At 36.0% G+C, this 13,847-nt stretch overlaps 1 protein-coding gene across 12 annotated transcripts in view; it reads left to right on the top strand.

Annotated features, from left to right (window-relative positions):
* The window catches only part of MAPK10 (mitogen-activated protein kinase 10), a 415,330-nt gene that overhangs the window by 314,359 nt on the left and 87,124 nt on the right, over nt 1-13,847 (top strand). For 7 of the 12 annotated variants that reach the window (XM_069593211.1, XM_069593218.1, XM_069593210.1 and 4 more), the window contains one exon: nt 1,748-1,819. In XM_069593211.1, the coding sequence (XP_069449312.1) occupies nt 1,748-1,819 (72 nt within the window). Of the gene's footprint in view, nt 1-1,747; nt 1,820-13,214; nt 13,287-13,847 lie in introns of all 12 variants that reach the window. The other 5 variants (XM_069593214.1, XM_069593220.1, XM_069593213.1 and 2 more) reach the window with 1 other exon arrangement.

Here is a 13,847-nt window from a genome sequence, read left to right as displayed (position 1 = left end):
AGTAATGAGGTGTATTAAAAAAATACAACATATTCAGGAAATAAAACTTTTAAAGTAGAATTGTATATGTATACTTAATATACCTTTCATGCTTATTTTGATACTTTATTCTATTAAGTTATTGGAAAGCTGTAAGTTCTATAGAAATAATTATTATTGTATTTTTATGTGTAGGTGCTACAGAGTACTTTTATGAAAATTCCCTGGCCACCAAAATTTTGAAAAATTTCTCATGCTCCTTCCAGATTAGAGGAGAGCCAATACTTTTGTGCATTTGTGCAGAGGAAGCGAAAAAGTTCTCAGGAAGGTCAAGCTTACTGTGGTGAACAGTGGCAGAGTTCTGTTTCCTTTTGACTTGGAGGAGGAAAAAAATCTAATCCTGTTCCAAGGCAATACTACATCTAACTTATTTGGAAAAGCAGATAGTTGTATATATTCTTCATATTTAAAAAAAATATCAAAGTGGGAACCAATTTTAAAAATTCAAGAATCTACAAAAATCTGTAGGGAAGTCTGAATTTGCTATTAATGATTTTCAGATCTTTGCTGAACACAGATGGCATGTGATTGCATCCCTTGTCCTTCCCTCACTAGAAAGGATTGCAAGTTTCTGCCTCCGTTTTTTGGCTTCTCTGGATCCGTGGAGAAAGCATACCTACCACCCTTGTGCTGCTCTCACCCACGTGTGGGATGAGGGTTATCATGCACAAAATCCCGCTTGCTCCCACATCAGGCATGCCAGCTCTCCTGTGCACCGAACCCTGCCTTCCTTCCTCAAGGAGCGTTTTAGCCTAATGTTTTTGCCCAATTCCCTTCATCCTTACTAAAAAGCTAGTTGGAAGAGGGTAAAGATTAGTAAGAGAAGGTGAAGTATGTTTCGTTAACAAGCATGGCAATGGAAACCAACATATGTGCATAACAACTTTTTAACACCATTAATACTCTGTTTCCTTCATGACTCCTTTATACATGTGCAAATTAATTATACATCTTTTTTCTTGAGATATGTCAAAAAGGAACTCAAACTGATATTTATAAGAATAACTTCTGAAGGAAAAATTAAGTCCTGAATATTAGGACTTAATTAAATTTTCAGTGTTTTTTTATTCTTCTTAAATTATTTTATTGTCTATAATTCAAGATAGCAGTGTTGTTTTTCACAAATAAGAGAGGCCAACATTTCTCAAGTGATTAAAATATATTTCGAATTAGTAAAAGAAGTCACTAATACTTCTGCCTTTAAACCATAGTTTCAGCCATTTCCTAGTTTCTTGGATTTGGCAGCAGGTACCTTATTTTGGACCAAAAAAAGATGATCTCTAGTTGCCTTATTCCATGTAATTGGGTAGAATAGAAAATGGAAAGAGCCACCCCTAAGATTTGATTGAGATTATTTTCTCTTCCTCCAGAGAATGACATTGAAAACCCTTTGGTGGCTTTGAGCTGTCACCTGACACGGAGATAAGTTTGGTTGAGCTGGTGCTTGTCCACGTTACCACTTTGTGGCACTGAAGGATAATCTAAGACACTCACAAAGTAATTTTTAAAACTTGAGTTCTTCTACTAGACATGGTTTATGTCATATTACAGTGCTGGTTTTAATTCACCTTTTTGGCCAACTTTTGGTGGGAGACAAAAATTTGTACCTTCTAATCAAACTGTTCTTTTTCCTCCTCCTTCAGAGATCAATTATCTTAGTTAACTTTACTTTCCTCCCTTTTCTTCACCTCCCTCTCTCCTGTTCTAGTGGATATATGGTCTGTGGGATGCATTATGGGAGAAATGGTTCGCCACAAAATCCTGTTTCCAGGAAGGGACTGTATCCTTGTACCTTTTGCTGCAGCTTTACCTGTTTTGTTCTCTCTCCCTTTAAACACATAATGATTTTACCAGGAGAGTAAAGATAGAAGCAAAAAGTTGGGTAAGTGATGTAACTGTGATTAAAAAAAAGTGATTATTTCTATAATCTGACCAGTACTGAAGACTACCTATCTCAATAGTTTAATTACATTTTTGATGGGTTTTTTTCCTTAAATTATTTTATCTATAACTCAGAATAGCAGTGCTCTTTTTCATAAATAAGAGAGGCCAACATATCTCAAGTGATTAAAATATATTTCAAATTAGCAAAAGAAATCACTATTTTCAAGTATTACCCATCTTTTTTCAAAATCCATTTTATGCTTCTACAAATTTAGGCATGATCATTTCTCTTCTTGCCAACATCTTAAGCTTCTGTCCACACCTTTATTGATTTGAATTACTCTCAAAACTATATCCAGTCTTAAGGCATATCTTCCTTAAAACATGAACTTCCACATTTAAAAATCATAATTTTAGTCAACTTGCTGGAGGCCAGGTAGGTTTAAAATAGGCTTTCCTTATTGACTTGGAGATGTGACTTAGACATAGATATTTGCTTTTCCAATGAAATTTAGAATCAAAGAAATGAAATGTACAATGTGGAGGATGTAGTCAATTAAAAAAAAGCTGTGTTGCTTTGCTTTATACCACTGAGTCTTTAGCTAGATTTCATCAGGAATTTTTTTGACAGATATCTCTGATTTGGAATTATTAAATGAGCTGGTGATATGAAATATGATAAGGAGCCCAAGTATAGATGTGAAAGTCAGTGGGGAAGCTACATAAAGATAGTATGTCTTGCTTAAGTTAAATTTTACTTAAATATGGGTAAATGATTTCCACATGAAATATGTTGAAATTAGTTCATGTTCCTATAATTAAAACTATAATTTAATGCCAGTCGTGACCATATTTAAAAATTAAACTAAACCATAGAAACCCTTATTGAACAATGGATTATATACACTCTGTGTTTTGGGTGAAATTGTTTCATTAATCTTTATATGAAATTATTATCATTTTGTAATTAGAGCTTACTACCAGTAATAAAGGGATCAGAACACTAAAGTAACTTCACTAGACCATGATGATCAGACACAAGTTTGGGGGCTGATGGAGCTTATTTATGGGGAGAAGACTCATATCAATATTTTAGCATAATGAAGTGATTTCAGCATTTACTGGAAGTAATATCAAAGGTTCAGTTCAGTTCAGTTCAGTCTCTCAGTCGTGTCCAACTCTTTGCGACCCCATGAATTGCAGCATGGCAGGCCTCCCTGTCCATCACCAACTCCTGGAGTTCACTCAAACCCATGTCCATTGTGTTAATGATGCCATCAAGCCATCTCATCCTCTGTCGTCCCCTTCTCCTCCTGCCCCCAATCCCTCCCAGCATCAGTCTTTTCCAATGAGTCAACTCTTCACATGAGGTGGCCAAAGTACTATCAAAGTCTAGTATATGCTAATTTATACCTTGACTACTTCCAAGATTCTTCACAGACAAAACAAAAAACAATCTAAGTGAATAATTCACTTAGAATTATTCAGAGTGATTTCCGGTGAATTTCTCTGAGGCTGAAAAATGATGTTATAGTACTCTGTCATCATAATCAAAGTTATTCTTCTCTCTGAACAAAACTTTTTAATGTTCCTTCTAAAAAAATCTGTATTCTAAGTGAAAATATTAAAACACCTTGAAAAATTGGGAGCTCTTAGGAAATTACCATTCACAACTGAAGTTTTAGCTATTTCCCTGTGTTAAAATTGTTTTTTCACTTTGAGGAACATTGTGTGGGTTTCTTGACTATTGACATGACCCAGATGATATCACAAGGTAGTTTCTTGATGATTAAAGTGTTGGCAAAATACATACATACATGTTTACTTTTCCATTCATTAGTTTGCTAGCTTTTGTAGTATCCAAAGAAACATTTAGAAAGTATTTGTTTTTATTGTGTAAATAGTTTCTTAATTATATAAACATGCACTATTATACACTCAATTTTCATTTGTGGTTTTATGATTAAAACCTGCATATAGGTTGACATAATAATAGTATTACTAATAATTCTTCAGTCTATGATGAATTTCAAGTTAGAGAACAATAAATATGCCAAGTCACTTATTTTCTATTTTCTTTACATAGTCCAATGATCATATGAGGCATCAAAGACTACATTTCATTAAGATCTTGTTTCTTTTAATAATAGCTTATAGTACAGCAGTTTTATGATACTTTCTTGGAAGTTTGTTTGTCTGTTTTTTTTTTTTTTTTTTTTAAAGAACTATCTAGTCACTGACTCCTTCCACAGCCCAACCAGGGCATGGTATTTTTTTGATTACCAAAGTCTCATATAATATCAGTATAGTTTATATATACTGTAATATCAGTTCTTTCTTTAAACCTGCATCTTTTTTTAATTAAACTTTTTATTTTGTGTTGGAGTACAGCTGATTAACAATGTTGTGATTGTTTCAGGTGGGACTGTTCTGAAAAAATGGGACTCAGCCATACATACACATGTGGCCATTCTCCACCAAACTCCCCTCCCATCCAGGCTGCCACATAACACTGAGCAGAGTTCCCTCTGTTATACAGAAGGACCTTGTTGGTTATCCATTTCAAATAGATACACTCTTTCTACCTTTTTATTTCTATTCTACTTCAAATGGTTGCACCTTTTTTGAACAAGGTCAGGTGATATTCCTTTATTTTGAGTTCTGGCTAGAGTTCTCTGGATCTGGGGAATAATATAAAAGGCACACCATATTCATTTGAAACTTCTAGACCTCAGGCATATTATTTCTGATTAAAGCTGACAGTTGAGCTGCTAAAACACTGTTTCTTGCCTTTCCCTCTGAGGACATGAGAAATTTCAGTTAGAAAGAAAAGAGTATATATATAATCTTCCCAAGAAAACAGGTTATTAAGGAACAGGGAATGATTTACCAAAATATTATATATTTGAAGAAATAAAGAAAATATCCTCAGATTAACTAAATATCACATCTTTCTAAGCTTGAAGAAATGAAAATTAGGGATAATCAAGGTAAGGTGAACAAAAATTGGAGGTTGTGGATTATTATATCCATCTAGTATAGATAGACACTTTTAATCCTTCTTCCCTCTTTGAAATAACTTTGCTTATTTCCTAATAATCTTTTGCAATTAATAAATTTTGTTATAGTCTGAGTCTTCTACCTAATATTACCGTAATATAACATTATCTCAAACAATACATACTTTATAGTCAGGGTTTAAAAATATAGTCATTCTTCACATTCATAAACAAATTGCCAATAATCACAGACATTTGAAAAAATAAGATTTAACTTCTTTTTCTTTGTATTTGCTTAAGAGAATATTTTTCACCATGAATTTGTTAATACACTTCCCTTTACTACTTTAAGAAAATCTGAGTAAGCCGAAGATTCTGAGATGATCTGAACAGATGGAAGAAGAACAGAGTTAAGAGGGAAATTCTTCTCCCAGGAAATTTAGAGGAGGCCAGAGTATTCTAGGGGCTTCACTGGTGGCTCAGAGGGTAAAGCGTCTGCCTGCAATGCAGGACACCTGGGTTCGATCCCTGGGTCAGGAAGATCCTCTGGAGAAGGAAATGGCAACCCACTCCAGTATTCTTGCCTGGAGAATCCCATGGACAGAGGAGCCTGATGGGCTACAGTCCACAGGGTTGCAAAGAGTCAGACATGACTGAGCGACTTCACTTTCACTTTCACTTTCAGAGTATTCTAGAGTGGGGGGGTCTCAAACCTCCAGGATCTAAAGCCTGATGATCTCAGGTGGAGTTAGTGTAATAATAATAGAAATAAAGTGCATAATAAATGTAATGTGCTTGAATTATCCTGAAACCATCCTCCTCCCCATCCCAGGTCCATGGAAAAATGGTCTCCCATGAAACCAGTCCCTGGTGCCAGTAAGGTTGAGAACCACTGTACTAGAGGGCAGGATAAGGCATAACTGGGATAAAAGAAGGTCAGAAGTGTATGTTGAGAGGGGGCAGAAAGTAAGGGAGGACACAGCGAACCAGCTTTGGTGGTAGAACAGGAAAAAATAAATTGAGGTGATGGACCTCGATGACTTAGAGAGAAGCATTTGGGTGACCATGCACATAGCTCCACCAGGACTGCCATTTCCCCCAGGAGCCCCTGTCCCCCAGAAATAGATATCAGTACAGTTCAGTTCAGTCACTCAGTCATTCCGACTCAGCAACCCCATGAATTGCAGCACGCCAGGCCTCCCTGTCCATCACCAACTCCCGGAGTTCGCTCAAACTCATGTTCTTCGAGTCAGTGATGCCATCCAGCCATCTCATCCTCTGTCGTCCCCTTCTCCTCCTGCCCCCAATCCCTCCCAGCATCAGAGTCTTTTCCAATGAGTCAGCTCTTTGCATGAGGTGGCCAAAGTATTGGAGTTTCAGCTTTAGCATCAGTCCTTCCAATGAACACCCTGGACTGATCTCCTTTAGGATGGACTGGTTGGAACTCCTTGCAGTCCAAGGGACTCTCAAGAGTCTTCTCCAACACCACAGTTCAAAAGTATCAATTCTTTGGTGCTCAGCCTTCTTTTCAGTCCAACTCTCACATCCATACATGACCACTGGAAAAACCATAGCCTTGACTAGATGGACCTTTGTTGGCAAAGTAATGTCTCTGCTTTTGAATATGCTATCTAGTTAGGTCATAATGTGAACTTACAGATGTTCAAGCTGGTTTTAGAAAAGGCAGAGGAACCAGAGATCAAATTGCTAACATCCACTGGATCATTGATAAAGCAACAGAGTTCCAGAAAAACATCTATTTCTGCTTTATTGACTATGCCAAAGCCTTTGACTGTGTGGATCACAATAAACTGTGGAAAATTCTGAAAGAGATGGGAATACCAGACCACCTGACCTGCCTTTCGACAAACCTATATGCAGGTCAGGAAGCAACAGTTAGAACTGGACATGGAACAACAGGCTGGTTGCAAGTAGGAAAAGGAGTATGTCAAGGCTGTATATTGTCACCCTGCTTATTTAACTTCTATGCAGAGTACATCATGGGAAACGCTGGGCTCGAGGAAACACAAGCTGGAATCAAGATTGTCGGGAGAAATATCAATAACCTCAGATATGCAGATGACACCACCCTTATGGCAGAAAGTGAAGAGGAGCTAAAAAGCCTCTTGATGAAAGTGAAAGAGGAGAGAAATAGATATAGAAAGGTTTAAAAGCATATTGCTTTTCCTTATCCCTCTACAGTTCTGTAGACAGAGTACTGGAAGGTCTTTAAAAATAAACTGAACTAATTGACAGAGTGAAACTACAACAACCAAACAGATTCCTTAGTCATTACTGTGCTATTCCATTCCAACTGCCCTTAGCCTGATTGGCTCTTAGGACGAAATGCATGAATAGTGATAACTTATTGTGGGACTCTCTCCCTTCAGCAGTCAGATGAGACTCCAGAGCATAATGATTCCAAGAACTGGCTTTGGTCCTCTTCATTTTAGTCATAAATGATCTCCTAGGAGTTTCAATGTATTTTGTATAATACCTCCTTTGCCAGCCTTACAGAATTGCTGTGATGATAGTATATATATATATTATATCATCATTAGATGTTTAGATGTTTTCAAACATACATGTTTTGTGTGCTAAGTTGCTTCAGTCATGTCTGACTCTTTGCGACTCTATGGACTGTAGCCCACCAGTCTACTCAGTCCATGGAATTCTCCAGGCAAGAATACTGGAGTGGGTTGCCATACCTCCTTGAGGGGATCGTCCTGACCCAGGGCTTGAACCTGTGTCCCTTATATTTCCTGTATTGGTAGGTGCATTCTTTACCACTAGTGCCACCTGGGAAGCCCCTTACAAACATACACATATCTGTAAATAACTTTAAAATACAAAGAACTCCAATTTTTATGGCATGGAATTAGTTTAGGGGCACCTTAGCCCAAATATAACCTTCAAATTGAATTAGATAAACTATTAAAAAATAGAAATAACCAAAAGACCGCCTAGAAGAAAAATTCTCAAGTGATGAGAAACCAAAATTATCTGTGAATTAGACAGTAAAAGGAAAGAAAATGAGTAGTTCGTCAGTTACTGAAGTACTTCTGCAAGTTGATGTGTAAAATGAAATGAGGATAATTACCCCAATCTTTAGGGAACTTGTATTTAATTTGGTGATAATGTGAAACATTCAGAACCAAGAATTTACTCTGTGTTCATCAAAACATGAAAAGTTTAAAGAAAAAAATTATTTTTTCAGCATTAGGATTTCTTCAGATTCCTCATTTATACACACTGCAGAATTATAGAGATTTTAAAGATGACAATTTAAAATATTTTGGTGCAATAAAAAATGACTGAAGCCTTTTTATGGCAGAGGATTTTGAAAATTATTAGTCTACAGTTTTATTTATAATTTAACATAAAGCTAAAGTTTTTCTTCTTTATAGTAAGTTTCAATGGATTTTATTCTGTTTCATTAAAAAAGAAAATCAATGGTATAACATCTATAAAAAAACATTAAAAATTAATACGATGCCATAGAAGTTATAAAGGAAGAAAAACAAGTTGAATAGCTAGATCCAAGGAGAAAAATCTTCCTCTGTTTCCTGGAACTAGAATATTTAGCATTGTGTTCCATGAATGTTTTTTATTTTTCTTAGTTAGATCCACAGGTGCAAAATAGGTACATTCACAGTTTATTTATACATATTGGTAGTTTTTCATAATTCTATCTTTGCACTAAAGTTTAAAACAATGTGTTTTTGTAAAATATCTAATTAAATTTTGAACTTTTAAAGCAAACATTTTAAAGAAATGGTGTTCTGATTTTAGAAAACCATATTAAATCTTCTATTGTACTTTGAAGTGCTTGTTGAAAGATTTATCAAAACCCATTGTCTGAATCCTATGCTAAATGAAGATATAATTAGGTTAAAGAGAAAAGCAGTGTGGTCTCATAATTGTGTTACCAGAACCGCATAATCTCCTAGACAGGAAACATTTGTCAGGTTGCTGGATAGAAGCTGAAAAAAAATAGTCCAAAAATATTTCATATAGTCCAAAAAAAATTTCATCATAAATCACAAATCAAGCCACTGGGGTGTGGGAGTAGCAATAAAGTGCTCTCTATATTTAGATTTAAACTGACACAACCTTGTTGTTAAGTCATGTCTTACTCTTTGCAACCCCATGGACCGTAGCCCACCAGGCTTCTCTGTCTATGGCCTTTCCCAAGCAAAAATACTGGAGTGGGTTGCCATTTTCTTCACTAGAGGCTTCCCTGGTAGATCAGTGGTAAAGAATTGCCTGCAAATATAGGAGATGCAGATTTGATCCCCAGGTCAGGAAGATCCCCTTGAGAAGGAAATGGAAACCCACGCCAGTATTCTTGCCTGGGAAAGCCCATGGACAGAGGAGCCTGACAGGCTACAGCCCATGGGGTCACAAAAGAATCAGACATGACTAAACAACAACAACAACAATTTAGATTTAAACTGTTATGACCTATATTATTTTATTTCTATCTCTTGACTAGAGTAGAAAAATGATAATTTAGCGTAATCTAATGCCTGACAAATGATACATGTGAGATTTTCTCCCTTAGAAAACTGATAACCATATTTTAGTAACATCAAAACTTACTAAACATTCCTTTTAAGGAAAGTAAATCAGTTTCTGTGTGCCACAATTGCAGATGAATCTGCTTTCTCTGGAAATATTGATGATGAGAGGAATGTAATGATCAGAATCATGGAAGGAACTAGAATTCTGCCTGGGTGGCATTAGTGTACAAAAATCTTATGGAGACTCACATACCATATCAGACTGTCTCAGAGAGCAACAAAATCCAGTTTCCAACTGTGATTGAATTTGCCAGTTTCTCCTAAGGTCTATGCACAGTTGGTATTCATTGGAATATCTTGAAATTTTCATAAAATAATCCAGTCTTATCTTGATAAGCATATAGATGTATTAGTTGAGGGAGGGCTATCACCCCTCATCCCCAAAGGATTTAAAAAGATCTAGTACCAAATTCTTTTATTCCCTATTTCTTGTTTTAGTTATGATGACTAATTAATAAAATCCCTCGCTGGTGGCTGTTGCAATGACATTCTCTTGAAATTTCATCCTGTCTTGAGTAATAAAAATCTATATAAACTCATATGCATCTACTCCCCTTTTTGTAATTTATAATGGTGGTGGTGGTTTAGTCATTAAGTCACGGCTGACTCTTGCGACCCCACGTACTCTAACCCACCAGGCTCCTCTGTCCATGGGATTTCCCAGACAAGAATACTAGAGTTGGTTGCCATTTCCTCTTCCAGGGGATCTTCCTGACCCACGGATTGATCCCTGAACCTGGGTCTGCTGGCTTGCAGGTGGTCTCCTGCATTGCAGGTAGATTCTTTACCAATTTAGCTTCCAGGCCAGGCATAAAAAAAAAAAAAAAAAAAAAAAAGTGAAGTCGCTCAGTCGTGTCCAACTCTTTACAACCCCATGGACACCAGGCTCCTCTGTCCATGGGACTTTCTAGGCAAGAGTACTGGAGTGGGTTGCTGTTTCCTTCTCCAGGGAACTTCCCGACCCAGGGATCGAACCCAGGTCTCCCACATTGTAGACAGACACTTTCTGTCTGAGCCACCACTTGATCTTAGCCAAAAGGTCAAGGCTTAGCATTTCTGTGGCATAAGCATGGAGAGTCTATAGGAATAGTGAATTGTGAGGAAAGTTAAATGGAAACTGGAATTTGGAGAGGTTTCCAGGGTATTATAACTCCGAAAAGGTACATTAAATAAAGCAAATGGAATTCAGTATTTTCATCAGGAGTTCAGATCTTGAGTTTGTATCTCTGCATTATTTTCACACAAAGGCATTGTGATCTATTAAGTCTACAACTGTAGCTTCTATCATGAAGATATATTTCCAAAAATGTTCTGCTTTTACTTTAGAATATCTGTATCCTGCAGAGCTGCATAACTGAGAACTGGGAGACACAGTAGTTATTAAACCAACAACTATCTAGAGCCAAGTGAGACTGAAGTAACCCCAGGACTGAGACTTCCTGCAGGGCATCTGTTGGTACTGTTGTTGCTGTTTAACGGCGTTAGGTGAGGGAGAAGAAAACCCAAGGGATTCTAGTCTGAAAGAGGAAAATTTGTCAGTTTTGCAAGAGTGGTCAGGGGTCACAGATTCTATCTTAAGATTATTATTTGTATTAGAGAACAAGATAATTCCGATTTAGATAATGGAGAGAAATTCCATGGAGTCAACTGTGATTTAATACGTAGAGTGCCTTTCAAAGTGGTTTCAACAGTGAAAAGGATTGCCCAGTGAGTGGTAAGCTTCCCTCATTGGAAAAATTTCTTAATTATAGATATTAATATAAGATAGAGTATAATAGTATATAAATATTAAATGAATAAGCCTTTTCTATCTATATTTAATTCTAATATATATATATATATATAATATATGATATATAACAAACATTTATTGATAACTTACTATATGCCAGGCAATATGGAAGGATCTTTACCAGGCATAATCCTTTTAAGTCAAAAAATTTTTACATGATAAATGCCATCCATGTTTTAGAGGATGAAAAGAGAGAGTCAGTAACTTGGCCAAGTTGATACATTTAGAAGGCTTCCCTGGTGGCTCAGACAGACACAACACAGAAGATCTGAGTTTGATTCCTGGTTCAGGAAGATCCGCTGGAGGAGGAAATGGCAACCCACTCTGGTATCCTTGCCTGGAGAATCCCATGGACAGAGGAGCCTGGCAGGCTACAGTCCATGGGGTCACGAAAAGTTGTACATGACCAAGTGACTAACACACACACATATGGTTAGAAAGCAATGTCATTGGTTCTGCAGCAGGAAAAAAAAAAAAAGAATATCTGCCAGAGATAACATAAAAGAGATATTTTTTCATTACATAAATATAGAAATAGATGGTTTTTAACTAGCAGATAGGTTTGGGGCAGAAATAACCTTTTTCCAAATGTTTAAATTGATGCAGGCAAGAGAAAACCTTGCTTACTGAGCCTTTAGCTCTCTCCCTCTTTTTTAAAAAAATCTATCTCTCCCACAATATCTCTGAAAAATAGATACATGGTAAATAACAACTTACACTGGTCACTTTGATGATAAGAATATTTGCAATTCAAAAGCAAATTTTGTTTAAGAGAATTTTTTTGCCCTTTAATCAAAGTGCTCACAATACCAACCTCTTGTGAGACATATTATCTTGAATTCCAAATGTATTAATAATAAAGGGATGCACAACTGTTTGCTCTATCTTTTCCTGATCTTTTTGCATGTCACTTGCTTTCCTAAAATGGAAGCAAGACAAATTTGCTTCTTTGGGTATGCTTGTCACCTTCATAGCTATAACCGTTTCTTTGCAGTGATAACTCTGTTTAGGTATTTGGTCAAACTTTGCATTTAACCTGAGTGAGACCTTCACCTGGGAAAGAATCTCGAGGAATTCTATAAGGTCACTGCCAAATTACAATATATAATTGGAAGAATAAGTGGAGCAAAATTCTAGTGTGCTATCTTAATGTCTTTCCCTATTTGTTCCCCCTCAACTTCCCTTATTCTTCCAGGTTAATTTTCCTCATAAGAATGACCTATCTTTCTTTCTGAGTTTTCAGTAGGAACACGTGAGTAACCAAGGACAGTTAGAAAGCAATTGTTTTTATGAGAATAAGACAAAGCTTCCTGTTTAAAAATATATTTCTTTGGTGAGAGTCAATGAAACTGAACCAGCCTATTCGAAAACACTCATTGTTGAACTGGCATTTCACTTCTGGAAATTTATTCATATTTATAAATAAGAGTAAGTGTGTTTTATAAAAGAAACCCTTTCTTCTGAGTTTGCAGGCAGCTCAATCTTTCCTTTTTTTTTTTTCCTCCAAGTATGGTATACAAAAGAATGAAAGAGAAACCAATTTGCATGTTTCCCACATTAACACAATCTAGCATAATTTACAATACAAATCAGTAGGATTCTAGAGATGAATGCAAATCAGACCTTTTAAATCAGAACCTAAATTAATCATTGCATTATAATTGCAAAGTAATATTATCATACATTAGGTGGCATTGAATGGCATGGTTAGTTCCGTTTCATAGCAGAAAGGGCCCTGACATTCTTGTGTTCTTCCCACCCCACTGTTTTAAAGCACTCTTAAGTGTTTTAAAGCTCTGTTATCCAGTCAGCAAAAGGTCAGACCATTGCTCCAAGGCCTGGGTAGTGAAGTGTTTTTGTTTATTTGCTGTTCTATTCCTGTCTTCTTGTTTATCTTCATTTCATTTTTGTTTTCAGTTGACATGTGGTCAGTAGGGTGCATCATGGGAGAAATGATAAAAGGTGCAGTGCTGTTTCCTGGCACTGATCGTATCCTTCTTAGAAGCCAGGGGTCTCTATGGGTAATGTTTTCAATCAATTCCATTAGGTCTCCAGTATAATACTATTGATGGTATATCCTCACTGCCCTTAGAGGGGTTCTATGAAACTCCAATGTTAAATATTTACCAGCTGGCATCATGGTAGAGTAACCTTGTCTCCTAGCAAGACTGTATGTAGATAATATTGTAACACATATGAAACATTCAATTACTATCAAAAGATCTGCCTTAATTCAGTCTTATGAAGCTAATAATAATAATAATATACTCTATTAGGTTTTACTGTTTTTTGTTGTGAAAGTGTTAGTCGCTCAGTTGTGTCAGTTATATCCATAGCTATATAATAAATGACAAAATCTTGAAGTTTTAGACTAAAGATTTATGCTTTTATACCATAAGAAATATTCATTTGGCATGGAAATCTTTTATCAGTTAAATTTATGTTCACTCATAAATGCAATCAGTTTATTATTAACACATATTCAGAGAACATTCATATGAATTTCCTTTTAAAAATGATCTTCTAAAATAATTTTTCTCATTTCCTTAA

This window comes from Ovis canadensis, chromosome 6 (genome assembly GCF_042477335.2).
Source record: "Ovis canadensis isolate MfBH-ARS-UI-01 breed Bighorn chromosome 6, ARS-UI_OviCan_v2, whole genome shotgun sequence".
Lineage (NCBI taxonomy): Eukaryota > Metazoa > Chordata > Mammalia > Artiodactyla > Bovidae > Ovis > Ovis canadensis.
Note: the sequence above shows the minus strand (reverse complement) of the source record. Positions and strands in the feature narration are given on the sequence as shown.